The sequence below is a fragment of the Oryzias latipes genome, chromosome 19 (assembly GCF_002234675.1).
Source record: "Oryzias latipes chromosome 19, ASM223467v1".
Classification (NCBI taxonomy): domain Eukaryota; kingdom Metazoa; phylum Chordata; class Actinopteri; order Beloniformes; family Adrianichthyidae; genus Oryzias; species Oryzias latipes.
The window spans coordinates 20,170,036-20,197,431 of NC_019877.2; the positions used below are offsets into that span (position 1 = coordinate 20,170,036).

At 40.8% G+C, this 27,396-nt stretch overlaps 2 protein-coding genes across 5 annotated transcripts; both read left to right on the forward strand.

Annotated features, from left to right (window-relative positions):
- Positions 1–4,012: 4,012 nt before the first annotated feature.
- Positions 4,013–7,691, forward strand: LOC111946384 (manganese-dependent ADP-ribose/CDP-alcohol diphosphatase-like). Its single transcript, XM_023949256.1, has 3 exons — positions 4,013–4,786; positions 5,427–5,549; positions 6,884–7,691. The coding sequence occupies exons 1-3, from the start codon at positions 4,213–4,215 to the stop codon at positions 7,174–7,176; spliced, it is 990 nt and encodes a 329-aa protein (XP_023805024.1). The 5' UTR covers positions 4,013–4,212; the 3' UTR covers positions 7,177–7,691.
- A 950-nt stretch (positions 7,692–8,641) lies between these two features.
- On the forward strand, positions 8,642–27,391 carry LOC101161098 (dual specificity mitogen-activated protein kinase kinase 4). Of its 4 annotated transcripts, XM_011488449.3 has the most exons (13): positions 8,642–10,212; positions 11,624–11,659; positions 15,040–15,072; positions 17,302–17,404; positions 18,370–18,544; positions 19,557–19,676; positions 19,767–19,886; positions 20,389–20,440; positions 20,529–20,656; positions 23,150–23,227; positions 23,314–23,462; positions 23,582–23,627; positions 23,725–27,391. In XM_011488449.3, the coding sequence occupies exons 1-13, from the start codon at positions 10,110–10,112 to the stop codon at positions 23,836–23,838; spliced, it is 1,257 nt and encodes a 418-aa protein (XP_011486751.1). In that variant the 5' UTR covers positions 8,642–10,109; the 3' UTR covers positions 23,839–27,391. The 4 variants fall into 4 exon arrangements, with proteins under 4 accessions (XP_011486751.1, XP_011486752.1, XP_004080717.1 ...); XM_011488450.3 differs by lacking the exon at positions 11,624–11,659 and having other exon boundaries at positions 8,643–10,212; XM_004080669.4 differs by lacking the exon at positions 15,040–15,072 and having other exon boundaries at positions 8,644–10,212.
- The last annotated feature ends 5 nt before the right edge of the window (positions 27,392–27,396 follow it).

A 27,396-nucleotide genomic window follows, 5' to 3' on the forward strand; every position in this document is an offset into this window, starting at 1 on the left:
TCGAATAACAATCACCATTGCCGATCATAAAATATTAATAGAACATAAAATAAACAAATGAACATAATACAGACAATAAAAGGAAAGAACATGAACCATCCAAATAGTTTAATACTTGTTAGGGGTTCTCATTAAGTTTATAAAACCAAATAATTTTAAGCCATTCTTCTGTTTCAAATAATTGAGTCATTGGAAACAAAAACAGATCTTGTGGTCTATTAGATGTTAAGTCGGACACTATGTAGTTTGTGTTACAGTAGTGTGACATCAGCATTAGTTGCAGGACTCCGAGAAGGACCCCGAACGGTTATTGTAGGCCAAACGGTTATTGTACCTATTCCGGCCTCAGCACCGTGTTTGTTTCTCCCACGAAAACAGACAACATTCAAACTTTGCAAAGATGGATTTGTGCATAGAAAAGGAACACTACTAGCTCTACGGAGAAAGTGTGTGTTAGCCTGGGCGAAACTTTTAACTTTATAACTTTTTAACTGTATTATAATAAAGTTACAAAAATAAAAAATGGTTTTGCATGGTATAGGCCCTTAAAGACAAAACCTGATTTTTTATATTACTTCATTAGTTTCGTTTGAAGTTTCAGACTGAAGATGAGGGGGTGTTTAGAGGGATGATGGTGATGAAGAGAGAAGTGAGGGGTTAAATACAGAGGGAGGGGAAAAAAGAGGAAGAAACAGTCATTTCATTCATTCTAAACAATTTTTTGCCATTTGAAACATCTTTATTTAAAAAATAGTTTAGTTTAAATTACTTTTTAAATGATTCCCTTTTCACTCAAAGCAAAGAGATACATTTAAGGTGGTAAATAAACCTAGTCTTATTTGATTTGCATTTTCAAATTTGATTGTAATAACTGTCCATCTGTGAAGAAAACATTAAAACAGAAAATCACCTTTTTTTGTTTCCTGAGTTCCTTCAACACAACACCATTAACAACACAGCAGTCAAACTCAAAATGATGGAAAAGTTGAATAGTGCTATATAAATAAAGTTTATAATTATCATTAAAAATATTGGGCCAAATACCTTTTCCAAAATAAAATTAAAAATAGGTTACATAAAATAAAGATTTGCCTTTCATGAATTAATATAGTATTGGACAAAAATGAGAGGAGTGAAAAACAACAGGCTTTTATTCCAGAAGCTGCTCTCATGACTGCAGCATCTTAGTCCAACAGCTGATCTGTGTTTCCCGCCGGGTGTGGTGGCGCGCGCCTGTAATCCGCGCTCATGGAGGCTGAGGCTGGAGGATGGTTGGAGCTCAGGAGCTCTGAGCTGCAGTGGACTGTGCTGATCGGGTGTCCGCACTGAGTTCGGTACCGATATGGTCTTTCTGGGGGAGCCCGGGGAGACCAGGTAGTCTAAGGACGGGTGAACCGGCCCAGGCCGGAAACGGAGCAGGTCAAAGCCCGCGTGCCGCTCAGCAGTGGGATCACACCTGAGAGTAGACGCTGTAGCACAGCCTGAGGAAACATCCAGACCCAGACTTTTGATCTACTCTGTACTCTTCATCAGAATATTCTGACAAGAACTCTCACAGTTGTTGATCCAGCTGGAAACTTTCTGGAAACTTTACGAAGTCTTCTCTTTTTAGTGAAAAAACATTGTTTCTTGTTGCTCCTACACCGCCCCCTGCTGGACTAGAGAAGGAACGACGTCAAACATCTGTTTTTTTGGATCATTTGTACAAGAAGATAATTGGAACATTTATGTAGACACATTTGATGTTTTTCCTGATGTAAATATTATAATGTGCTTTGTATTATGTGTATATTATGTTTTACTTTATGTTGTTTTTTTTGGTTGTGCTACATTTTCGTGTTACTCATTATTTATTTGTTTTTATTTATTTAATATAGGGACAGCTCATATTAATAAATATTTCTGTCAATATGCCAGAATTAGCCAAAGAGCTATTTTTTCATCTACAGTCCATGGGTAGATGTTAAAATCCCCCTAAAAGATCAAAATAAAATTACATATTTACATGACATTACATATATATATAAAACAATGCATTCAATAAAATTAGCAGTTACCCTAAAAACAAATTGGTGATAAAACAATCCAAAATCAGACAAATTTAAGAACATATGCACACATAAAAGACGATAGTAGCGAGGATCGGTGATAGGAGGTTTACTCAGTGTTGACAGCCCTGATTGTCAATAAGCCATTTCTTTAATTGCGTCTTGAATAAATTATATGTGTTTTGATTTCTGATAGTTACGGGTGTGAAGTTCCACTCGGTAGCAGCTCTAACAGAAAAAGCAGTCTGACCAAAAACTATTTTTCTGAAGGGAATGATACAGTCTCCTCTGACTGCACTCCGAGTTCTGTTGTGATCAGCTGTCCGCATGTTAACAAACGGGTGAAGAGGAGGGGGATGATAAGCCATGAATGATTTTGTACATGAGACAGAGATTTGAAAATGTGAAAATGTTTTCCCAACTCAGTAATCCATTTTTTTGTAATGTTGGACAATGGTGAAATATGTTGGGTATTTTAACCAAAGTTTTAACAGTTTGTTTGTATAATGTTTGGAGAGGTTTTAAAGATCTATTGCAAGCCTGTGACCAGACAGGCCAGCAGTGCATCAGAAGAAAAAGTTAAAATTGCATAATTTTGACAGTAAGATTTTGTGATTAACAGTGTCAAAAGCCTTCTTGAGATCCAGGAAAACAGCACCAACAACCCCTCTCGGTCCAGCAAAATCCTGATATTTTCTGTGAAAAAGCAGGTGGTGGTCTCCGTGAAGTAATTTGCTCTAAAGTCAAACTGCATAGGATGGAGAGAATAGAGTGTGGTGTTGAGGTGGTTTATAATTTGTTTATCTCCCAGTTTTTCTGCAATCTTTGACACTGTCTGAAGAATACTAATGGGTCTGTTGGACATGGAATTCTTACTACTACTGTCTTTTATCTATTTTTTTTAAGTCGTTTATTTATTATTTTATATGCTGCTTGCACTGTGGGGTGAGAGAAAAGCAATTTCATCTGTGCTGTATGTCTTAAGGATGCAGCATATTTGACAATAAAGCTGACTTTGACTTTGAAGGTCTCCACTCTTAAAAATGGGAGAGACAAGGCTGGTTTCTAAGTGCTCAGGAACGTTTTTTGTGAGAGGGACAGATTGATGATTTCGGTAATGGGGTGTGTCAGTGATGAACAGAGGTCCTTGAGCATCACTGTGTCCAAACCAAAAATGTGTTTGCATCTGGATGTTATTACTGCTACTGTGCTTTCAAACAGAGAACAAATTGAGTTATTCGATGATTATTGCACTTTGGACTCAGATATTTTTGTTTCCTTTCTGTTTTTATCCTGTTTCAGTGGACTGTCGGAAATCCTGCACATATCTGCATATGTGTGTTTGTTTGTTTTTTACCATAGAAGAAAATGTGTTTCCCTTAAGCTGTCAAAAAGCAGTGCAGCTCTGGTCATGTTTATTTTGGAGTAAATTATTTTTAAAAATAGTTTTTTCCTGCTTTCCTACTTTCTGTCCGCCACAAACAGATGAAGCTTTTTGCAACAGCAGCATCCTCAGAGCGTTATAAAGGGCCAGCAGGCACCACCTAATTTTATTGAGGCATCTGATTGGCCAGTTAATACCTTTAATGATTTACAGGATTGAAAAATAAAAGAATAGGATTAGGAAGATCTTGTTTAAAAAGATGTATTAAAACAAGAACGATTATTCTGACAAATATCTAATAATAAAAATATACATAAAACCAAAATACTATTAAAATTATATAACAAATACTATAAATAATTATAAATATACTAAATAGTATATAAAATAAAATGTACATCTATGGGATTTTGGCTTCTTGGAGCAAGTTGGTACTTCCTGTCTGGAATACCAGAGGAGAGGGTTAGTCAGTTCACCTCTCATATACAGTCTTTGACACCATAGACAGCATATTTGTAATAATTTCTATGATTAGACCTGCCAACAAAATGTGACCCAGCCTAACAGTCGTTTTCTATCATTTTATTTGATCAAAAGTTCATTAGCCTAGCAGTTTTATTTTGAAGGAGGCGACGGAAGCAACTTCTGTAATATCCGGTCTGAACCGGAATGGCTGTCATTTAAGAACTTTCGGAGAGAATGTTGTAAACACAACGACGTAGCGACTGTAGGGTCTTGTTTTTGGTTCAGACATCAGCTGCGGATTGAAGGGCTCCGGGAATGGACGAGTGTCGTCTTCAGGAGCCGCTGTTCACCTTTGGGGTCATCGCTGACGTCCAGTACGCGGACATTGACGACGGTCAAAATTACAGCCGCACAAGGGATCGCTACTACCGGAGCAGCTTACAGCTGCTGAGCAACGCCCAGGACGCCTGGAGGGAGGCGCGCGTGCAGCCTCTGTTCGTCCTCCAGCTGGGAGACCTCATCGACGGCTTCAACGAACCCCGCGGCGCTTCGGAGCGGGCTCTGGACGCGGCGCTCCGGCGGTTCGAGACCGGCCCCGCGCCGGTGCACCACGTGTGGGGGAACCACGAGTTTTACAACTTCAGCAGGAGCGCGCTGCTGCGCTCCCCGCTGAACAGCAGGCTGCACGCGGACAGCGGCGCGGGCGCGGCCCCGGTCCGGCCTGACATCTATGCGTACCGGTTCACACCGGTTCCGGGTTTCACGTTCGTGGTGCTGGACGCCTATGACGTCAGCTTGCTGGGGAGGGAGGAGTCCAGCGAGGAGTACCGCAGTGCCATGGAACTGATCCGGAAGTACAACCAGAACCAGGACCTCAACTGTCCCCCAGGTATGATGACAGCAGACCCAAGCCGGAAACCGCAGCAGACATCGACCACCTGATCTGTTGAACATAAACAGATCACGTTTATGCTGAGGATAAATGTCATATTAGTTAAAAAAATAAAAATCCAAATCTTTTTCGGGTTTAAATTAGGCTTATCTGTCAGAAAAACAGACATTTAGTAAAGGAAAATGACTGATGAGCAGAACCTTTGTTCAAAAAGCATTCATTTTAATTAAAGTTCTACTCCGACCATCTTTTGATTTATTTTCAAAGCGTTTTCAGTGGTCTTTCAATGATGAGATGCTGTTTTTAGCTAAAACCAGAAAATCCTGTTCCGTTTTCGAGGCCATAGTTTCTGCAGAGCGGCAGGAGTTTATTAGAATCGATGCACAAACAGGTTTTTCTGGTATTTACAAAAAGCAGCATCAACGCTTTAATTAAAAGATTAAATGATGATCGGAGTGGGACTTTAAGATGAACAAACTCAAACTTCAGTCTTTTCACATTTTATTCACGTTTTGACTAAACCACAAACCCGTCACAAGTTTGACTTGCTTTGTTCTTGTCCAACAAACCTGAAAGAGTCACATAAAAAACGGATTGATTTCATTTTTACCAGCAGGATTTCCTCTTGTCCTTCCAGCCTTTGAAGACCTCAGGCAGCGGTTCACCAGGTTCAACGGAGGCTTCAGTAAGGAGCAGCTGGACTGGCTGGACTCGGTCCTGACCTCTGCAGATGAGAAGCAGGAGCGAGTCACCATCGCCAGTGAGTGCAGCTGTTTTCCACAGCCGTGCGTCCCGTCGCCCTCAGGGTTAGACTGTATAGAGAGACCCAACTCCTGAGTGGGAGAACAAATGTCTTTTGGGCTACAATCAGACTTTTAGACAAAAAGTAGTAAAGGTTTGTGTTTAAAACTGGGGAAATATTCAGAGGAAACTTGGCTGCAGTGCTTCCAAACCCCCAGGCCGCAGACAGATACCGGTCTGTGGGTCACCTGCTACCGGGCTGCACGGAAACAAAAAGCACAACTTGCATTCATTCAGTTTGTTTATCATGTTTATTATAAGACTGTCTCCACCACATCGGTCTACGACTCACTCTAGACGCTCGTCTTGGCATTCTCCTTGTTCACGTGTCGTCCCAAAAAAAATAAAGGGAACTCCACAAAAACACAACTTAAACCTGAACAAATGAAATCGTCTTTTTTTTATGCTTCATTCTTTACGAAGCTGCACATGTCAAAATGGGATTCTGTACTGTTTCTTCAATGAATCTTCACTAACCAGAAATGTTCTTTTTTTATGGAATCCTCTTCAGTAAACTACCTTAAAACTGTCTTAATCTAGGCTCCTTGTGGGCTCGTTTGTTTTCTGGAAGCTAAAGAAAATCAAATGCCAACTTCAGAGCCGATCTGTGAAATTCTAGTCTGATGTTTAAGACCCACTGATGAAAACTGTGTTTTTGGTGTTTCTAACATGTTCATGTGGCGTTTTTCTTATTATCGAGGAAATATATGAAGAAAATTGAGCTCAAAATAGAAATTCTTGATTATTTCTTCATTTAAATGGTTGTGTATCAGGAGCAGATGAAAAACGGCTGTTGGAAAAAGGTCATAGTTGTGATGTCACAAATACGCTCTCAGCAACAGGGAGGGGAAGGGGGGGTCGGGTTGCTTTGTGCCCACAGTCCAGCCCAAAACCTAGAGGTGAATTTCGAATGAACTCCTGCCGCTCTGCAGAAACTATGTCCTAGAAAACAGCCCAGGTTTCTCTGATTTTGGCTAAATCCTGAATTACAGATTAGTTTGACAAACTTCCATCCAGAACAATTGGAACGGTTTTAACAAACCAGTGAGAACTTTGCCAGCAGACCAGGACCTCGGTGTCGATCTGCAGCCTCCTTCAGAGCTGATGAGGCGTCAGGACTCTGGTTCTGATCCCGCTGTGGGTCTTCGAGTGGGTTCTGATGAGTGTTCTGCAGAACTGGAGGATCTCGGTCTGCCGTTTGCTCTCTGACGGACAGAAAGCTGACTCATTTTTTCTTCAGGGAGTCTTTGATCCGACTGTTGACGGCTTTAATGTCTGTCCCCGCCCCCCCAGGTCACCTCCCCGTCCACCCCTTCTCCACGGACGCCGTCTGCCTCGCCTGGAACTTCGAGGAGCTCCTCGCCGTCATTCACTCGCACAAATGCGTGGTGTGTTACATGGCGGGACACGCCCACGACGGAGGATACCACCACGACAAGGACACAGGGGTGCACCACCTGACTCTGGACGGGGTGATTGAGACTCCGCCCTACAGCGATGCCTTTGGGATCGTCTCTGTGTATGCGGACCGGATGGAGCTGAAAGGAAGTGGGAGAGTGCTGGATCGGCTCTTCCTGTTCTCGTGACCACAGCGCCGCCGTGGAGGAGGAGCCATTACGGAGCAGCCCCTATGGTTTTTAGCCCATCAGCTCTTCCACAGATTTACTCAAATCCTTTAGATTGCTGCTTTTCTTGAAGTTGTGGGTCAGAACCGACCCGGGTCTGCTGATGTCTGCAGCCTCACGGTTTGTTCTGACGGCGAGAATCCTGCCGAGTCAGCACCTCCTGAGTCACTTTAGAGGAAGACAATGTTCCTCACAGAAACATTTAATTCCCTTTTAGCCTCGAAATGTTGATTTAAACAAGAACAATATATTTATTTTCAAACGAAAGCACTTTTAGTAGAAGTGCTGCTTTGATGAAACTGCACTCATGAGTTATTTTCATATTTAAAAAGAGAATTGTGTGAACTGTTGCCTTCTGCAGTTTCCTGTGATGAACTTTTCCAAAAAGATAAGTTTTTATTTAAAAATGAATTGAAGTGAGTTCATATGTTGGTGATTATTTGATCTGCAGCAATAAAAATGTTTTCTTTCAAATATTTCCACTTTTACTTTATCGGGTTTAGAGTCTGCCTTCATGTGATGCATTCAGGTACATCGAGCAGCTTGAACAACAAGTTGTGCCAAAAAGAAAACTACCAGATAGGGAGTTACAGTAGTAAAGTAGGGAATTTCTAGTTTATTAGTTTGTTTTGATCATTTGGTGGAGGAACTCTCATCCGGCATCACAAAATGAAAGTCTGGACATTTTTAAGTCCAATTTGATCACGTTTTATGCTTTTTCACAGTTTTCAATTTACAGTTTGACTTTTCAATCTTTCTGCGAAATACTGACAATAAGAAAGAAAGGAAAAATCGAGCACATCGAACCAATGAAATGTAAAGATAACTACAGAAATGTGGTAAAATACAGAGAAAAATCAACGTTTCTGGTTGTTTTCATCATGAAATGCATCTCAGAAAGTTTAGTGGTAAGTTGTAACGACAGATAAAAGTGATTTAAATGTCAATCTTTGGGGGTTTTTGTAAGTGAAGCAATAAGAAATGAAAATTGATTTAAATTTACAAGTATATTTTTTTAAAGATTTTTTCTTAAAATAATAACTAGTAAAGTAAAATAAAAACCTTAAATATCACCAAAATGAACAAATAACTACTTTTAGTACCTTTCATTGTTACTGGAGTACTTTTTACGCAGGAGTACCAGTATTTGAGTTTTTTTTTACATAAAATCCATCTTTTAGTCATGTAGATGGCGATGCAAACAATAGGGGCTCAACAGATGAAGGACAGTACTTCATCTATTGAGTCAAGTAACTCAAATACCGGTACTCCTGCGTAAAAAGTACTCCAGTAACAATGAAAGGTACTAAAAGTAGTTATTTGTTCATTTTGGTGATATTTAAGGTTTTTTATTTTACTTTACTAGTTATTATTTTAAGAAAAAATCTTTGTAAAAATATACTTGTAAATTTAAATCAAAAGAATGTATGATGAATTGTAAATTTCTCAAATCTTGTTACGAAAAGTATTTTCATTAAAAAAATCAAGCCGAACAGGTCTGAGTTTGATAACGGAGTATTGATCCTTTTTCTCTGCACAGACAGTCTGCAGACCGGATAGAATGGGTCGCCTGCAGCCGCCGTGCCGTTCCACCGTCCTGCATGTCTGTTCCTGACGGCAGAACTCAAGAACGGACTTGTCCTGTTTGTGTGAAACTGGGTTCTTCCTGGAAGGAACAATGCAGTTTTTCAGGACAAACGCAACAGCAGGAGGATTCAAAAGACACGGAAATTAGAGTTCCTGCAGAGCTGCTCCAGTTTATTTTTTGCCTTTTCTTTGCCGTATTTGTATAAAATTCAAATCTAGAGCCAAAAAGCTGCTTTAGAAACTTTAAAAATCACATCTAACATTAAACTGAGTGAGTTGTATTTATTCTATTGTCAAGTTCAGATTCATTTCCATTTTTAGTTTTTTCCCAACATTTAGTTTCAGAAAAGCTTCAGAAAACTGATAAATATGTGAGCCCAGATCAGTACACTTTCACCACCATGCTTGACAGAGTTCATTATCTATCGTTCTAATGGACCTAAACACAAAGACCAGTTTAATTTTTGATTGTTTGATTTTACAAATCCTTTATCCAGCAGTCTGATAAACAACTTCTGATTGGCTGATTTACAATGAGGAGGAGGATGAAGATACCAGAGACCCGCAGACTCTGAGACGAAGATTTCTCTACAGTGTGACGGAGAACAGCAGGAGAACTTCATTTGGAGTTCTGTTCTCCTCTGACTCACTTTGAAGTCCAAAGGGTTGAAAAGTTTGAACAATCCTTCACACTGTTGTGTCGGCCTGGGTCGTCTTATTGATGGTGCCTTTTCCTGAATGTCCCTGAATGCTGCAGAACTTCTTCAAAAATGTTTCACTTCATCAGCCAAAATCTGCACTCTCTGCATTAGAACTCACTTTGTCTAGAACATCAAATAAAAAAATAAATAAAAAAACGACCTGTCTTTAAAGATAATGTTGCTACTCTAAAGTTGTTTTATTTGGTCAAAGTTTCTTGTTAAATATTAAGTAGACGTCACTTGAATTACAAGTATGACTTAAAAATACATTTTAAAAGTATGCCATATTCCAAATAAAGAAAAAATATCCAAATCTATTTTTTTTAGCAAAGTCCAAAAAGGAGAAAAATGATATTGTCAGTGTGTATGGAGCTGTGAAAAAAAAACATTCCTCTAATATTTTTCCATAAAAGGATTTTTCTGATTAAAGATTGTTTGTCTAAAGTCAGGCACTGGATTTTTCCACAACCCCTGAAGGCGGCAGCGCGCAGACGTGGCCGTGCTGCAGCTGCTGCGTTGCGTTCAAGTGACGCAGAGTCCCGTCTGGAGTGCAGAGGACGAAGTTTCTCTAAACTGCAGCCCGAGCGCTGCGGCCGAAACGCATCAATGGCGACTCCCGGTCCTAACGGCAGCTCGGCGATCTCCGGCGGCGTGGTGGGATCCACGTCGCACCACTTCCACCAGCAGACGCAGGGCAGCAGCATGCAAGGTAACCCGCCCCCAACTCTCGACACCGGGCTTCGGTTGAGGGAAAGATGGCTTGTGGGTTCCAGAGGCGAAAAAACAACAACACAAACACACGGGGAAGAAACCCAAACACGTCAATTAAAACCTACGATAGGCGCATTTCCGGTAGGATCTTTTCAAAATAATAGACTTGTGTTTACGTAAATGAAGTAAAAAAAAAGATACGATAACAAAAGTATCTAACAAAATTATTAAAGATATATATAATGTTAGGGTTATTACATTTATGATGTATTATCAATCTTGTGTTTAGTTTTTTGTGTAATAATTTGGAACTTATTGATGATGTCAAAGTTATGGATCCGTCAATGGTCTCAGTAATATGTTGCTGTGATGTCATGTAAACAAAAATTAGTCAGGAATGTAATGTGGATTTTTTTTGACATTTCTTTTGTATATGCCCCGTAATTTACTGTTACAGTTTATTCCCACAGATTTAAAGTTCAATCTGTTTCCTGGGTTTGATCTTTTTTCCATCTATACATTGTGTTTGAAATTGTTTTTCTTTAAATTGTCTTTGTTTTAAGCATTGGGTCTTTTAACTTACCCAAAAATTAGTTGGTTATTCTTTGTTTTTTTGTTTAAGATTTTTTTTTAATGTTGACTTTGTTTCTTTAACTGTGTTTTCATCACTTTTATAAGATGTGTTAAACAGTTACTATTTTAAAACTGATAGGACGCGTCTTTTACTTTGAAGGGCCGCACATCAGTTTCCGTTCGTACTCCGTATTTTGCGCGGGCTTCATCTTGCTCGGTGAGGCTGTGAGGCTACAACATTAGCGGCTCCCGGGTCACCCAGGCCCGCTGCAGCGCTTTCACGCGTCTCACTCCCGAGTTTATCTTTTGCCCAGAATCCCTGAAGTGTCAAACTTGAGAGCACGAGACCGACGCGCTCGAGCCGGCTCGTTCGTTTAAGAATGCTCCAGGAGGCAGCAGGCCTACTCCAAAAATCTATTTCACTCCCAGCTAGGCCAACTTTGCTCCCCCGCCCCGATGTCAAAGGCAACAACAAACATTAAACTGAATTAAGTTTGAAAGTGGGGAACATTTAAGCAATAAACTGGCTTATTTTCGTTTTGTTTTGTCCATCTTACTGCTTGTTTTATCTTTCAATGTTGCCTTTAGGGCCATTCGGTAAATTCTAGTCTGTTCTTAATGTGAAGAAGCTGAGTTTTATGAATCTCCATGTACATCTAGTGTTGCTGCTGTACTTCCGAAAATGTCGATTTTAGTTTCAATGAAGTGATTTTATTTTGAAAATAGCAAGTTTTGTGTTCATTCCGAGACTTACTTAACAAGTCTTACTGATTTTTTTTTTATAAATCAATTTGTGACAGACACCTCGTTTCAAATGTTTTATTTAAACCTTGCAGAAACCAACACCTGCTGGAGATGTCAAAATGAAACAGGTATTCCTTCCTATTATACGATCATCTTTTTTTTAAAGGACTATGTTCAGATCACGTTTTGGTCCATAAATTCATGTTTTCTTTTACAACCCCATCTTTTCCATCTATTGCTCATTTTCTTTAAAATCAAAACTGTCTTATTATTTTTGTGAAAGCCTCCATCTCCTCCTGTCTTTTGCATGCTTTTCCCTTCCTGTTGTACGCTGCAGACGCAGCAGGCAAACCTGCGTCTGCGCAGACCTTTCTGCTGTGTTGGAAACACGCAGCAGTTGGAAATATGGGAAATATCCAAATCACGGTCCATTTAGAGGATTATGGGTAGGGCCCTGAGGATTGTTGATCGATGTGGTTTATTGGGTCAACAAGCAGGTCAAACACCAAGCTGGAACATCATTGTGTGTTTTAGGTTTACTCCACTTTGCCCTGGATTGTAAAAGCGAGCTGCTAGTCACATTGGACAACATGGAATCAGCAGTTTCTTTGCTTTATTATAAATTTAAATAAACTTAAGGCTTTGTCACAATTGCTCTTACGGGTCTGCAGGCGAAAAATGGGCAAACCTGTATGGTTCCGCAGGTGGCCCACACGAAATGTCAAATTCGTAGATTGCTTGGTAAACCTGTAGAGCAAAGATTCTGCGAGCAGCAGGTTGTAGCGAACACTTAAACAACATATGGGGGGGGCACACAGATGCATTTTTCATGTTTTCTCCCCCCTCCAATCCTGTGCACTGCTCAAAGGGCCTGTTGGTGCTATTGTAAGTGCGCAGCCTTGCACGCTCCAATTTAGGAAATTGGACAATAAAGAGTGTAGTTTGTGTGGGCATCTTACGGTGTCTTACGAGCACTTACATATCACGCGCAGGATTAACCCTTGTGCTATTTTGTGGGGTCCATATGACCCCATAAGACAGTGCACTGAACCTTTTTTTTTTTTTCAAATGATTCTATATCTTCACTGGTGTCCATGGATTACATGAAATCATCTCCACCTTTATCCACCTTTGTCCTGGTAGGGATAACACGTCAATGTAAGGGTGGGGTCATCTGGACCCCACAAGATAGCACCAGGGTTATGGAGCCAGAACATGCATCGTACTGACGACTAGAGTGTGGCATAAGGGCGCCGAATGACAGTATCACCAGCTTACATCATCTTTACAAATATTTCAGGATACACTTACCACACGCACAACAATGGTGCGTTCATTTTCACCACCTCCCTAAAAGTGGCCTAGAGGGAACTGCAAGACACACCAGCGCTTCCCACCAAAAACCCACAGCACCCGTGCGGGTGGTGATGGGGGAGTAAAGTGCTGCACAAACCAGCGGTTCTCCGGCTCGTCTGCACCACCCACTGCTCTCTGAAGACCAAATAGATTCATCAACACCTAGGAGACCAAGGAAACTTTGGGAGATGTCACTTTTGTTCGTCGCTTCTCATCATCTCTATGTTCCCAAGAATCAAAAGCCTCAACGAGGCTGTAAAAAATTGTATTCAGCAAAAACACAAGTCTCAAAACAAAAGAAAAAACGGCTCACAAAAGGTCAATCAGCCAGGCTGAGACCAGAGGAAGGAGATCTGCTGCTTCTGGGGAGTCAGCCCATCTATAGGATGAAATTTTAACCCTACACACTTTCGTCTGGGATGTCTGTAAAAGCGACAGGAATCCATCTCTGCTGCTCTCCTGGCATAGGAGTGAAGGGAAATGAAGACTGCTGTTGCTCTGATGGCTCCACAAAGTGGGCCTCACTCCAATTTAACTGCACAGCCTCACCTGTCTTTTCAAGTCCTGCCCATTCCTTTCCTGTGCTGTGAATCCGTCTTTGAGTGGTCCAGTTTCTTGTCAAGAACCTTCTTGAGATTCTATTCGACTGATTCCTGCCACATCATCTGACAACTCCTGAACCTGGTCCCTGAACCCTTTCTCTCTGTTCCTCTGAGAAGGAATCACTGCTAATGGATGTTGGAGGTCAAAGAGGCAGTTGTCTCAGCTGAGCAATGCAGGGTCAGTCAGGAAATGTATGAGAAAATGAACTAATTCTTTTTCAAAAGGTTTAAAGGTGTGCAAAAGTCTAATTTAGCAGCAAAGAAGAGCCTAAACATGCACCAAAGGGTTCCTTCACAGAGTTTGTGATCATATCTGTCCTCGAAATCTTGTGAAGTACATGTTTAATTCTATCTTACTTTTTTTAACATTGTGAGTAAAAAAATGACCTGGCTATGTCCCCTTTTTGTTATTAAAAACTGTTATTTCCGTTAGATCATGTCAGAGGAGCTGGCATGAGTGTGTGAATGTGTGCGTGAATGGTTCAATGGGACCGTGACTGTAACTGTAAAGTGCTTTGAGCCTTCGAGGAAGATAGAAAAGTGCTTTACAAGTAGACGGCATTTACCATAAGATGATAAAAGCACCCATCAAATTTGCGATTTTGTTCTTCTCAAAAAAAAAGCACTGTACATGCAGCTGGCAATGACTTTCAACACAACCTCGCAATTTGAGGACACCACAAGAAGAATCAGCTCACAGGGAATCTGTGACTGTTACCATAGAAACCTGCCACTGAGTTGTTACAATCTTTTGGGACTGAAATCCCCCCAGGGCTGCTTGGTCCAGGTTAATTTCCTAATCATGCTGACGTAAAGGCTCTTCAGTTCTCAGAACTACAAATGAGGGTCAGTGTTCACTTGCCAGTGAACCTTGGTGCAGTTCACTTCAGTGTGAATGAGAAGGTAAGGGGGCTTTTACACTGGCATGCTTGGTTAGTCTCAGTAATTCTCCTCAGGTAGTGTTGTAAATCAGAATTGAAAGCTCTTCTGATCTCAAATTTGCTTGCTAATGAGGGTCAGTGTTTACTTGCAAGTGAACCCTGGTGCGGGTTACTTCAGTGGAAATGAGAAGGTAAAGTCACTGTCACAACAGCATATTTGATTGGTCCTACAGTCGGTCTCCCCTATTAGTATTATTTAGCAGGTGTAAAAGCTCAACGGGAACACAAGGTTAACAGACAAGTAAAATATTAGAACTTTATGAAATCCATGGTTTGTTTTTTACGACAAAAAGAAAAATCATACCTGTATTCTGTACCTCATTTATAATGATAGAAAACCACCAGCAACTGGTGAAGAGTTTAGTAATGGTTTGTTTCAATTTCACACATAACTTTCACCTTACAGTTATAAAGGGCCAGCACTTTAAAAATGTAAGTTTTGTTGTAGTTTCATATTGAAATCTTACTGAAGCATAAAAACCAAACATTTATTAACTGCTTGTTAGAGATGGATCATTTATGATGGTTCTGTGCAGACTTGTTGTGGCTTCACTCCCTCTCATAGTGTTCTGGAGAACATGCAGTAAACTGCTCTTTTTTTTACCTCAGGGTTTCAGATAAGCCTGTCTGGACTTCCCCAAAGTAAGCGTCAGACCAAACACACTGTCCTCTCTCTGTGTGGGAACCTTCAGTAGTCTAAAGTGGTTTCCTTCCCTCAAATCGACTCACTGAGTCGGGTTTGAGACTCCAGATTCTTCTGTAGTGCATATGGGTAATGGGATTACAGAGGTGTGAAGGAGCCACTGTACACTATTGGAAAAGCCTGCGTGGTGTCCTGGTAGCGGGGGAGTCTGTCCACTGTCGTCTGGTTTATGGTCAGTAGAGAATGTGCGTGTTTGCTGGTTGGGCAGATGAAGACGACTCAACACTCATTTTCAGCTGTTGCCTTAAGCCAAATGACGCTGTTCTCTGGACTTTAGCACCATTCAGTTACAAAAGATGCGTTCCAGGGATTCTGTTAGTGCTGTTGGAGTGTTGAGTCCCTTTCATCTCATGGGAGCTCCTTTGGGTTGAGTTGCACATTTTAATCACTGGAGTTGTTGAACGCGGTGTCACCATTCTGCTTCCTACCCTCCTGTTCTGTTGACCACACCCTGCATGGATTTTCTTTAAAGCAAACATCTCAACCATGTGGTTCAACATCTGGTCCTTTTTGTTCAAACGAGAACGTTGCTTGTCTTCAGCTTGCATCTGCACTTCCTCAGTTCCTCTACAAGCTTGAGATAACCCAAGTAAAGTTTGATGTTTTTAGATCATGAAAGTTCCAAATCAAGCCCTTTCGGGGTTATCTCAAGTGTTCTGCATCATGGCATTACTGAACCCAGACGAACGGTTTCTCGCTCCTGCGTGTGTTTGATGAACAAACGCACAGGTGTGTCAACATTGTGGTTGAGGAGGATCCAAATTCAGGTGAAGCAAAGTCTAAAGCTAAAGAACGAAACCTAGACATGAGGAAAAATCTAGACAAAATCTTAGAACAGAGGGAAAAAAAGTTGATAAAACCAAAAAATTAGAATGATTGGATCCAGTTTATTGTGTTTTCCATTCACAACTGTTACCGTTTACTGTGCGGTCTGCAGAATGGTATGTCCTGGTTAGCTGGCATCTAACAACCCACCTGTTAATGATGTGGAGGCATCCAGCCCGGCCTTTTGTTCTGAGGGTGTTGCTGGGGAACTCCTTCTCTTGTCTGTTCTAAGGTGCCTCCATGTTCCAAGGAGGTCTTTGGAATGCCCCTCCTCTTGTCTGCCTCTCCTGAGGGGTCATAAGGAGGCCTCTGGACACCCTTAACCAGATTTTACCCTGTTAGGCTATTGACTGTATAGGAGAACTGGAGTATCTACTGGCTCAGTGAAGTCAAAATCCCATATACAGTACAGGCCAAAAGTTTGGACACACCTTCTCATTCAAATGAAAGAGAAGGTGTGTCATTTGGTCTGTACTGTCTATAAAGAACTAAACAGCTCTTACCCAGTCATTTATTTTGTCAGAATAGCCATTCTTGCTCTTGCCATTCTTTTTTGTTATTGTTGCTAATCTGTTTTTTTTCAAGATATGTGTTCTGTTGTGTGAGTTATTTGAGTTATAAACTGGCCAATCAGATGCCTCAACAAAACCATCTGGTCACAAATTGAACGTTTGAAAAATTTGATTTACAGATTCTCCTGAGGCCACTTTCAAGTTTTAGGGGTGTGGACTTCGAGCAAGCTCACTCCTGATTGGCAAGAGTGGTTGCCATAGAGATGTTGACTCAGACCAACTCGGACCAATCACTGTGTTATCTGGCTCCGTATTGAGAAAAAATGGTGACTGAATTGACTGGAGCTGGAAGTAAACCATTTTTTGTAGGTGATGTCACACTCACTTGGCCCAGTTCTTTTATAGAGTAAATGGGCTAGAGTTGTCTGTAAAAGGTATTTTTCACTCCCAACCTTCTGCATGCCCCCTCCTCTTACTTGGTATAGTGTGTCTTAGGGCGTCTGGGCATTTTTTGAAGGGGGGTATTGTAAAGGTTGTGGTTTCATTACAGTTTGTGTTTAGGTTATTGTTAGTTTTCTGGATCTGTTTCTGTATACCTCGATGACAACTCTGTTTAAGTCTACGTTTATTACAACTCTTGCAGATAACTGACCCTTTTCACATGAAGATTCAGTTCTATGCCATATTTTTTAAAAACTTTATTTAATGAATTTTTTTTAGTTTCTGTCATAAAGTTCCTTTTCTCCTGCACTTGGTTCCTCCACAACCAGAGTTCATATGTGTAAAATGCATGTTTGGGCAACCTGGATGTGTTCTGCTTTGTCCCGGCAGGCAAACGCAAAGCTCTCAAGCTAAACTTTGCCAGTCCTCCTGTGAAGCCAACATCGCGGCTCCCGCTCCAGCCCACAGCTCCATCTTTCCAGAACCCTCACATGTAAGTGAACGCACACTAGGGTTAGGGGGCAGAGGGTTATCGTGATGCAAGATAAACCGCATTAACCAGGCATTATGATTTATGAATATGTGTTATGTCCAGAATCCCTGGACAGCAAACCCAGCGGCAAAACCGCAACATAAGAAACACAAACGGCTAACGGAAAAGCATTAAAATTCAGCTATATTTAATGTGACTCCTCCAGCTTGGGGGTTACTGCCCCAAGTGCTCCCAATACCACAGGCACCACTGGCACCTTCACTTTCCATGCTTTCTCCAGTTCTTCTCTGAGTCCCTGGTATTTCTCCAGTTTCTCATGTTCCTTCTTCCTGATGTTTCCAACAGCTTTCCTGTGTTCTTTATCCACCACTACAATGTGTGGTTGGTTCTCTGTTACCATCCTGTCAGTTTGGATCTGGAAGTCCCACAGGATCTTTGCCCTCTCATTCTCTACCACCTTCGGAGGTGTTTCCCATTGTGACCTTGGGATTTCCTATCCATATTCTGCACACATGTTCCTGTATATTATTCCAGCCACTTGATTGTGGCGCTCCATGTATGCTTTCCCTGCCAGAATCTTACACCCTGCAGTTATGTGCTGGATTGTTTCAGGTATAGGCTGTAAGCACAGGCTACACCTTGGGTCTTGTCTGGTGTGGTAGATCTGAGCCTCTATTGCTCTGGTGCTCAGGGCTTGTTCCTGAGCTGCCAGGATGAGTGCTTCAGTGCTGTCCTGTAGGCCAGCCCTTTCTGGCCATTGGTAGGACTTTTTGATATCAGCCACTTCAGTTATGGTTTTGTGGTACATCCCATGCAGGGGTTTGTCCTCCCATGAGGATCTGTCCTCCAGCACTGCATCCTCTGCCCTCCATTGCCTGAGACATTCACTGAGCGCACTTCTACTGTCCTGCAGCCTCTTCTTTGCAATCATTAACTTCATCTCATTTCCTCCTTTGGTTCTACAGAGAACGTCTTCGGACACACAGTATCGAGTCGTCTGGAAAGCTGAAGTTCTCTCCTGAGCAGTACTGTGACTTCACAGCAGAGGATCTGAGAGACCTTGGGGAGATTGGGCGCGGGGCGTACGGCTCAGTCAACAAGATGGTCCATAAACCCACCGGTCAGATCATGGCTGTGAAGGTGAGTTGCTTTCTCCACTTTCCCAGGGATTACAGGTGAATTACAGGAAATTAGCCAAATTTGCTATAACCTGGCACAGTACATCTTTTCACGATTCACATGATCAAAGTGCTTTTGTGCATTGTCCCTTTATTTAAAATAAATAAACTCTTAAACTTATTAAAATCCATTCATTTGTTCATATCCTTGAGATTGCACACAATGAACAGGCATCCAGGACCAACATTTCACCTTAAAGTCATTTAATTGCTTCTGGTCATTAGAGTCAATGGAAAGGAATTTCAGAATCATATCGACCGTTTCAGTTGACAAAAACTTGATTCTGACCATTGTAACTGATGACTGGAATCTACTTCTTACCTCTGAAAAGAATAGCTCCAACCATATTGGATCCTTTTACAGAGTGCTATGTTTAATGAGTATTTTGACTCATTGTATCGGATTGTTTGTTGCTCTTGGTTCAGAACTCACAACAGTGAAAACTGAAAGCAAATAAGCAATGCTGATGGTGTCAGCAAGAACACAGCATTGTTGTATTGGTTCATTTACAGTGTATATGCAAAAAAGGAGTCCAGGAAAGGAGTACCACATGGCTCTATTTTAGGACTTCTGATGTTCTGCATGTATTTTAATGAAGTTCCTTCGTGAGTGATGTGGACAAATACAAATGTGTTAAGCAAGAGATGGACCTTTATAATGCAGAGGCAAACAGACTTGCTCTTCAGCTTTTGCTTCAGAATCCACTGGAGTTACATTATTTGCACAAACGGTTAAAGAGTTACAGTTGTCTAAAGAAAGTCAACACTGAATCTAAAGCTTAACTATTACAAGGTTAAGTCCACAATCTGGACTCACTTTTTTACCTTTGATTTATTCCAGAACTGTCCCCCAATACTTCTTTTTTACAGAAATGTTATCAAATGTTAAGGCTGGACATAAAAACTTCATTTTTTAAAAGGTTTTCTCTGCTTTGTTTTGTCCAAAAGTCTTTCAGCTCTTCCTGTCTTTGCAGAGAATTCGCTCCACCGTAGAGGAGAAGGAGCAGAAGCAGCTGCTGATGGATCTGGATGTGGTGATGAGGAGTAGTGACTGTCTTTACATTGTCCAGTTTTACGGCGCCCTCTTCAGGGAGGTTTGGCAAACTGAATACAGCCTTCTTACAAAATAAAATGGATTTAAAATTTAATTTCCCCCCAAAACAACCTGTGAATTTCTGCTGTAGGGGGACTGCTGGATCTGTATGGAGCTGATGTCTACTTCATTAGACAAATTCTACAAATATGTATATTGTGCGCTAGATGACGTCATTCCAGAGGAAATATTAGGCAAAATAACATTAGCAGTAAGCAGTTTGTTTTCATGTTTTGTCCTCAAATTTTACAACTCATATTCTGGAAAAGTTGGGACTTCAAAATAAAAGTGGATAAAGTTAATGCTCAAAGACTTCAGATTACACCATTCAATATTTTGTTCACAACCAAATGTGGAAAATAGAAAACATTTGAATTGCATTAACCTTCAGCGGTTCTCTAGTCTCAAAGATCTTTATAATTGAAAAATCTGGACTACTGATGGTCATTTCAGCATCTGAACTCTTCAAGCCATGCTGCCCTGGTGCTGCACTACTGTACATGAGTCCTGTCCTGAAACACTCTCTAGAACATCACATTTGGACTTCTCCAACCACATAACATAGGGGTTGGATATTTTAAATCAGTGTTGCTCCACTGAACATACCACCATATTGAAGACCAAACACAATCCCAACTGTCCCCAGAATTTGGGCTACTGTTCCAAGTTAAAACATCTCAAACTGACCACTCGTTTGTGTTTTGTCTAAATAGACGGTCAAAGCACTGAACCACTTGAAAGAAAACTTGAAAATAATCCACAGGGGTAAGTTACTGTTTCCATTACATCAATATCTATCTTTACTGGTCAACGTTGTCCCTTAAGATTGCATTGTCTGACTGATTCTTCACAGACATTAAACCTTCCAACATTCTCATGGATCGAAGGGGTAACATCAAACTCTGTGACTTTGGCATCAGCGGTCAGCTGGTGGACTCCATAGCCAAGACCAGGGATGCAGGCTGCCGGCCGTACATGGCGGTAGGTAAAGCCTTAGTCAATGACTAGATACTGCAGGCCAAAAATGGATAAACCTGCACAGGGCACACAGGTGGACTGCAGAAAATATCAAGCTCGTAGATCGTTCTGTGAACCCGTAGAGTGAAAATGTTCCTGCATATTTTTTCTCATGCTGCGGCTCATGCAAGTGTCTCGTCGGTGTTGGTTCATGTGAAACTGTGGTTTTCTTGTCTGCTATCTCACTGTTAGAAATAAGAAAATGAGACAATAACAACATAGTTTGATACATCACTAGCACACACTTTGCATGCGGTCAGCAAGGAACCAGTACCCGCACCTTATTAATGACTAGATTGTGGTGTGAGGACACCGTATGACAGCATAATTTTGTATGTCTTAAGTGTGTAGAACTTACATTAGCCTTAAGAATAGCTCAAGAGACACCACACCCATGACTTAACTGAGGAGAATCAGATCCTGAGCATGGTTGTAAAGGCCTGCATACAACCAGGCTTCAAGCTCCTTTTTGTACAATGTTTTAAACTAAGCAACATTCAGTGATACTGTATATGCAATGACCTTCTACACCCATTACTGACTTCCATCTTTTTTAAAGAGGTTGATAGATTTACAAGTAACAACCTTTTATTGGAATTGTCGTAAAAGTATGAAGTCTCCAATAAAAATTGTGTTTTTCTTTTATCACTCATTTTTACTCATGCAGTAAGTGACTCCGCCCCTCCCACGAACAGTTCTTGCATATTTAAATGATTTACTGCCATATTATGATTTATTTACATAGAGACAGTTTATATAAATTTTAAACAAGCGAAATTTCCTGAAAATGTCAACCCAAAAATGTAAACTCTCGTTATGGTTTACACTTTAAGTTCATTTTTATTACTAAATTACCGTTTTAAAAATAAAACAGAGATGGCAAAATACCTAATAAAAAGCTGCAAAGGTGAAACGTCTAGTTTTATTTTATACTTTTTATCTTGTCTACCAGCTGAGAATTAATGTAAAGTCTGTTTTTTTATAAATGTCCAAAATTACGGGTTAGCATATTGTTTTTTGTGTTTCATTCTTGTCATTTTTGACAATTCGAACTTGCCATAGTGACACTATACAGAGCATTCCAAATTGTTATACAAATTTTAAAAGATAAAAAAGATAAAATTGATAAAACTACTAAAATGGAGACAATTTTCAGGTCTTTAAAATCTATCAAATTTTGTGGAACTCTGTTGTTCTACATTATGAAGCAGACAAACATTTCTAAGCAATATGCTAACGAAAAAGGATCTCTCTGCTGCTGGAAAATTACGGCTGCAAAGGACCCAGACTTACACAAAGACTTATTTGAACAGTTTGTTCATTGACGAGTGCCGTGCAACCCTAGATGGTCCAGATGGATGAAATAGTGGGTGTTTGGTGGATGGACACCATCTCCCAGTAAGGCTGCGACATCAGCAAAGAGGTGGTGGAGTCGTGTTTTTGGGCCAGAATCATGGAGAGAGAGCTGGACGGCCCCTTTAGGGTCTGAAAAGTAGAACTCTGAAAAGTAGGTGTAGTTTCTGACTGACTACTTTCTTCAGTGGTCCAAAAAACAGAACAGTGCTTTCCGGCACAAAACCCTCTTCATGCATGACAACACACCATCTCATGCTGCAAGGAATACCTCTGCACCATTGACTCTATGGGCTTAAAAGAAGATAAACTGATGGTGTGGCCCCCATCCTCCCCTGACCTCAACCCTGTTGAGAATCTTTGGAGCATCCTCTAGCAAAAGATCACTGAGGGTGGGAGACAGTTCACATCCAAACAGCAGGTCTGGGAAGCTAGTCTGACACCCTGCAAAGAAATTCAAGCAGAAACTCTCCAAAAACTACAGTGGATGCATGAATTGTGAAGCTGCTACAAAATAAGGCTCCTATGTTTAAATGGAACTGGACTTGTTGAGACGTTTTTGATTGAAATAGCTTTAGATTCGAGTAAATATGACCTCCTAATGCAGCAAATTCAACAAACGACCATTTTCAGGTCTTTAGAATCGATCAAATTTTGTTGTGCTTAAAAATGCGGAACAGTCCATTTGAAGGTTTTTATTGTTAAAAGAAGTACTGTTATCTATGTTCTATAACATTTAATATATACTCTAATTGTTAGTGATTTGAAAATTATGCTGACTTAGAAAAATCATAGAAAAACATAATTTGTATAACAATTTGGTAACTTTTGCAGTTCCTTTTGTACACATTGGGTGTCAGTCTATACACAGGATTTGTTGACCACTCAGTTAATGTTCTTGATTTTGTAATAAATTCCTGCAGCATAGAGCAGAATTGATGATATATTTCTTTTCTTCTATTTCTCTTTAAAAACCACATAAAACACATTCATATATTACATTAAATTTCAGATGCTAGTAGCTGACCATAGAGAGTCGTAAGTTAAATGGGCTTGAAATAAAGCCCTAAGCTGTCTTGTCACTGTACTTTTTCCTTTTTTCAGCCTGAAAGGATAGATCCAAGCGCTTCCAGACAGGGCTACGATGTGCGATCCGACGTTTGGAGTTTAGGAATCACGCTGGTAAGACGATTCTCCGCTCTTGGGCTGTGGATGGAAAAGGGGAGGTCGCCATCAGCTCTACTGAACTCCTGTTTGTTTGTTGTCAGTATGAGCTGGCCACAGGACGGTTCCCTTACCCCAAATGGAACAGTGTTTTCGATCAGCTCACTCAAGTGGTCAAAGGAGAGCCCCCCCAGCTCAGTAACTCAGAGGAGAGGCAGTTCTCCCCCAAGTTCATCAACTTTGTCAACCTCTGGCAAGTTTATATATCGTATATATAAAAAAAGATAATTGGATATGTGCAGTTCAGCATGCAATCGCAGACGTTTGCTGTATTTTTTTGTCTTCAGTTGATATATTTGTCTTTTCTTCCAGCCTTACAAAGGATGAATCAAAAAGGCCAAAGTACAGGGAGCTTCTGGTGAGCTGGCATGAACCGTCAAACAGGAATTCATCTTGTTTTAGACGTTTCAATCAGAATGAGACGCTTCCACGACGTTTGTGTGTCTTTCCTGCAGAAACACTCCTTCATTCTGATGTACGAGGAGCGCTTTGTGGACGTCGCCAGCTACGTGTGCCGCATCCTGGATCAGATCCCCGCCTCTCCCGTCTCACCTATGTATGTTGACTGATGCCCGGGGGGAAGGGGCAGGGTGGCGTGGGGGTCGCTCTGAGTGCAGTGATTGGTTGGGACACTAAGCTTTGGGATGCTCGTCCAACATTGCTTGCTGAGGGGAGGGGGGGGGGGGGGGGGTCCAAAAACCACAAAATATTTTAAGCCAGAAGAACTTGAGGACGTTACGCTCTCTTAGCAAAATGCAACGCCTCCTTTTGCCTGACCGAAGGAGGAACACGTAAATACTTGAAATCACACACACACAAAAAAAAACAGTCTACCAAATAAAATGTTGTAAAACGCGCAAGCCTTTAGAACAAAACAGCCTGACTGTCATTTCATCGTGTGTGTTCACCATGCAGACATACTCTCACATGTGTTGAACTAGAGGAGACTTTGGGGGCGTGGCTTAACCTCCTTATTTGGCCTCTTCTTGCCCTGAATATGCAATCTGTTGGAGCTCAGTTTAACTGTTTGTTGGACAATCCATGCTCTGGTGCTGACCTCAGCGCGTTTTTTCCACCTGTTGGTATTTAGTCACAAAACTAAGCATGATGGTGAAGCAAAAACACGACTCGTTCAGGCTTCCAGCTGCTAGAATCTCACTGGCGTTCGTTGAAACCGATCTATGAGGATGTTTCCGACTTGGTCGATGTTTGGCTGAACGGGACAGCTGAAGACGAGCTGAGCAGCCTGAAGCCCCTTTTGCACAGTTGTCTGCTTTAGTCTTCCTGCCACATTGAGTTTGTAGAGCCCTCGGAGTGAAAAACCTTTGAAGTGTTAGACGTGCGGCAGAAAATTACCACTCATAAGAAGTTTCTGTTACTGGACACTGCAGAAAAGATGCTGTGTGCCGTCGATGCCACGAAGACTTTCCTGGCACGTTTACACCGGGGCTCACAAACTAGCGTTTTGGGCTTCCACATTCAAACCTCGTTTTCACGAGTTGCAGGTTTTTAGGTACATTTTTGGGCTCCATGTACAAAACACACGGTCCTCGAATGAAAGTTAAACCAGTTGAACTTTGACCAATCAGAGACTCGGATTTGGTTGTGATGTACGGATGCCGTCATTTTCAAAACACAGAAGTGCCAAAAACGCTAAGAACCCAAGTTTGGACTGACTTGAAGGTGCTGCACTGCTGGAGAACTTTTTGCCATAATTCACCTCATCAATAGGCCAGAAACACATAGACGTGTTTGATTCTCTTATTTTTATTTTTCAACTTTTCTATTAATTTGTTTTTGATTTGCATTTAAAATCTGAAACGAAAGCCAAATAAAGTCACTTTTACTGTTAAAGCCATATTTTTCTTTTTCTTGAAAGCTGCCTAGCAGTTGCTCAAACGGAGAAACGACACGAAACAAGGAAAGAATTGTCTGCAACATTTGAAGCAACTGTTTGATTTAGCACAGGATTGTCTGTCAAAGCAGGGCCACATGGCGGTTACGGCGTTCTGTCCGCCACTTCTGGAGGCGCTGCAGAGATGAGACACAGCAAACAGTAAAGGAGGCAGAAGGAGGCGACTGTGTGGAAGGGCTCAAACTTATCCACTCTGTTCGTGGGGATTTGACTTAAAGGATCTTCTAGTGTCTTCACCAAAACTAAATACTTTTAAAGAGCAGTTCTGTTTGAGTTCAACATCAAAATTCAAGTATTTTGGCCCCTGTTTACAGACAGCTAAAGGTGATAAAATGTTTTTACTACTTTACAAAATAAAAATAAAAAAAACCTATTATATATTTGTAAAATATTGTTTTTCAAAAGACTATATAATAAATTAAGGGTATAAAAACATTTTTTTAAACTACATTTTTATCTTTTGCCATTCTTTGAACATATTTAACACTAGAGTTCATTTAAAGTGACAGAATTTGACCTAATGAAACTTTTAAACAGTTTCAATTAAATGTGGACTAACCAAAGTAATTTTTTTAGCTTTGATGGAACTCAAGTTAGTTTTACTTTTATTTTGTTTTAAAAACTTATTGGAATTAGTTTTTTGATTGAGATTTCATTTCTGTAAAAGAAGCAGTTTAGTTTTGTGACTAAGGCAAAGCGAACAAACGCCAGAGGGACGAGCGCCTCGTCATCTGATGGTCATTTTCTTTATTTTTATGTAAATGTTACAATAAAAATCCATCTAAGCTGCTGCTCTTGATGTTCTCAGAAGTTGCTCCTGGTTTGTAAAGGTGTTGCTCAGGTGGAGGGGTGAACCTTCTTCCTCTGTGACATCACCGCACAGTTTGAGTGAGCAGTTTTTCCATAGTTTTAAAACCAACAGGCTCCACCGCCGTACGCCACATGAAAAATGGAAATCTCTGCTCACACTGAGCATGCTCCAGTTTTTCAACACCCGACTCATATCTGCCTCCATGTTGAACAGGTCACTGTTGCCAAATGCACTAAAGGTGTCAGTGAGGTTTCTTGGTTTGATCACTGACTGTATATGAGAACTGGACTGAGTGACCCCTCCCCCCGGCGTTCCAAACAGGAAGCACAAGGGGTTATAAGAAGCCAAATCCCATAGACTTCTATTGGAAACAAACAGCTTCTACTCAGTCATTCTGTGAGAATAATCGTCTTCCACTTTTTTTTTCAACATGTTCAGGATAATCAACATTTTTGTCATGCTTTTATCTGTAGTTCGTCATAAGATGGTCAATCAGACACTTCAATAAAAAGATGATGTCTCACGTTGAATGTTCTAGACGTTTGATAGATTTCATGTAGCCCGCTTTCAGTGGTAGGGGTGTGGCCTTCCAACAAGCCCTCACCTGATAGGTGAGAGCGGTTGCCATAGAAACGTTGACAGAATTTAGACTAATCACTGCTCACAGATGTCGTCGCGAAAAAAAACGGACTAAATTGACTCTCGTTGGATCCAGGAGTACATCATTTTCTATGGGTGACGTCACAGTCGGTCCAGTTCTAATATTCAGTCAATAGGTTTGACTGTCGGTAAGCCACGCCCACCAGAGACATTTGTAGGGACATTGGTGTTTGAGTGCAAACGACTGTTTTCATTGAGCTGCTTTATGAACAGCAGTTTTTAAAGACAAGGTCACGCATGAACTGATTGCATGAAAGATGCACCAAAAGTGAGCAAACTCCAGATTATGGGATGGAAAGCTTTTGTCTACAGGTCAAAAGGCCACACACTGCTAAAGTTGACTTGATGTTACACGTGGCTACTTTGATGTGGTTACTGAGGGCTCGATTTTGGAGCGATATTGTATGCAGTTGTATATTTGAAAGAATGTCATTGAATATTTTTAATAATCCCATTAAAAGAATTTGTAGAAGTTGATGTTCATTGCGATCCAAAATGGAAAATGGTCATTTTTCCGAGGGGTGGGGGTCTCCATTGCCTGAAAGGTCTCCATGTCTGATCACATCATGTTTGAAGAAACTTTACTTCCATCTGGAAAACACCAGTTTCCAGAGTCCGTGTTGTATAAATTGCAAAATATTAGAATGTTCATATTAGAATAAGATAATATTAAGGCGCAATGAATAATAATTGTATGTTTATCAAGGGTTACAAATAAAGTTCCCATGAAAGAAGATGGAA

What these genes read in the sequence shown, in the direction of transcription:
- LOC101161098 (XM_011488449.3), top strand. Translation starts at nt 10,110, where the DNA reads ATGGCGACTCCCGGTCCTAACGGCAGCTCGGCGATCTCCGGCGGCGTG. An exon ending in GAGATGTCAAAATGAAACAG is followed by an intron (nt 11,660 to 15,039) that starts GTATTCCTTCCT and finishes TTTTTACCTCAG; the next exon opens with GGTTTCAGATAAGCCTGTCT. An exon ending in GCTGCCGGCCGTACATGGCG is followed by an intron (nt 20,657 to 23,149) that starts GTAGGTAAAGCC and finishes TCCTTTTTTCAG; the next exon opens with CCTGAAAGGATAGATCCAAG.
- LOC111946384 (XM_023949256.1), top strand. Translation starts at nt 4,213, where the DNA reads ATGGACGAGTGTCGTCTTCAGGAGCCGCTGTTCACCTTTGGGGTCATC. An exon ending in GGACCTCAACTGTCCCCCAG is followed by an intron (nt 4,787 to 5,426) that starts GTATGATGACAG and finishes TTGTCCTTCCAG; the next exon opens with CCTTTGAAGACCTCAGGCAG. An exon ending in GGAGCGAGTCACCATCGCCA is followed by an intron (nt 5,550 to 6,883) that starts GTGAGTGCAGCT and finishes CCGCCCCCCCAG; the next exon opens with GTCACCTCCCCGTCCACCCC.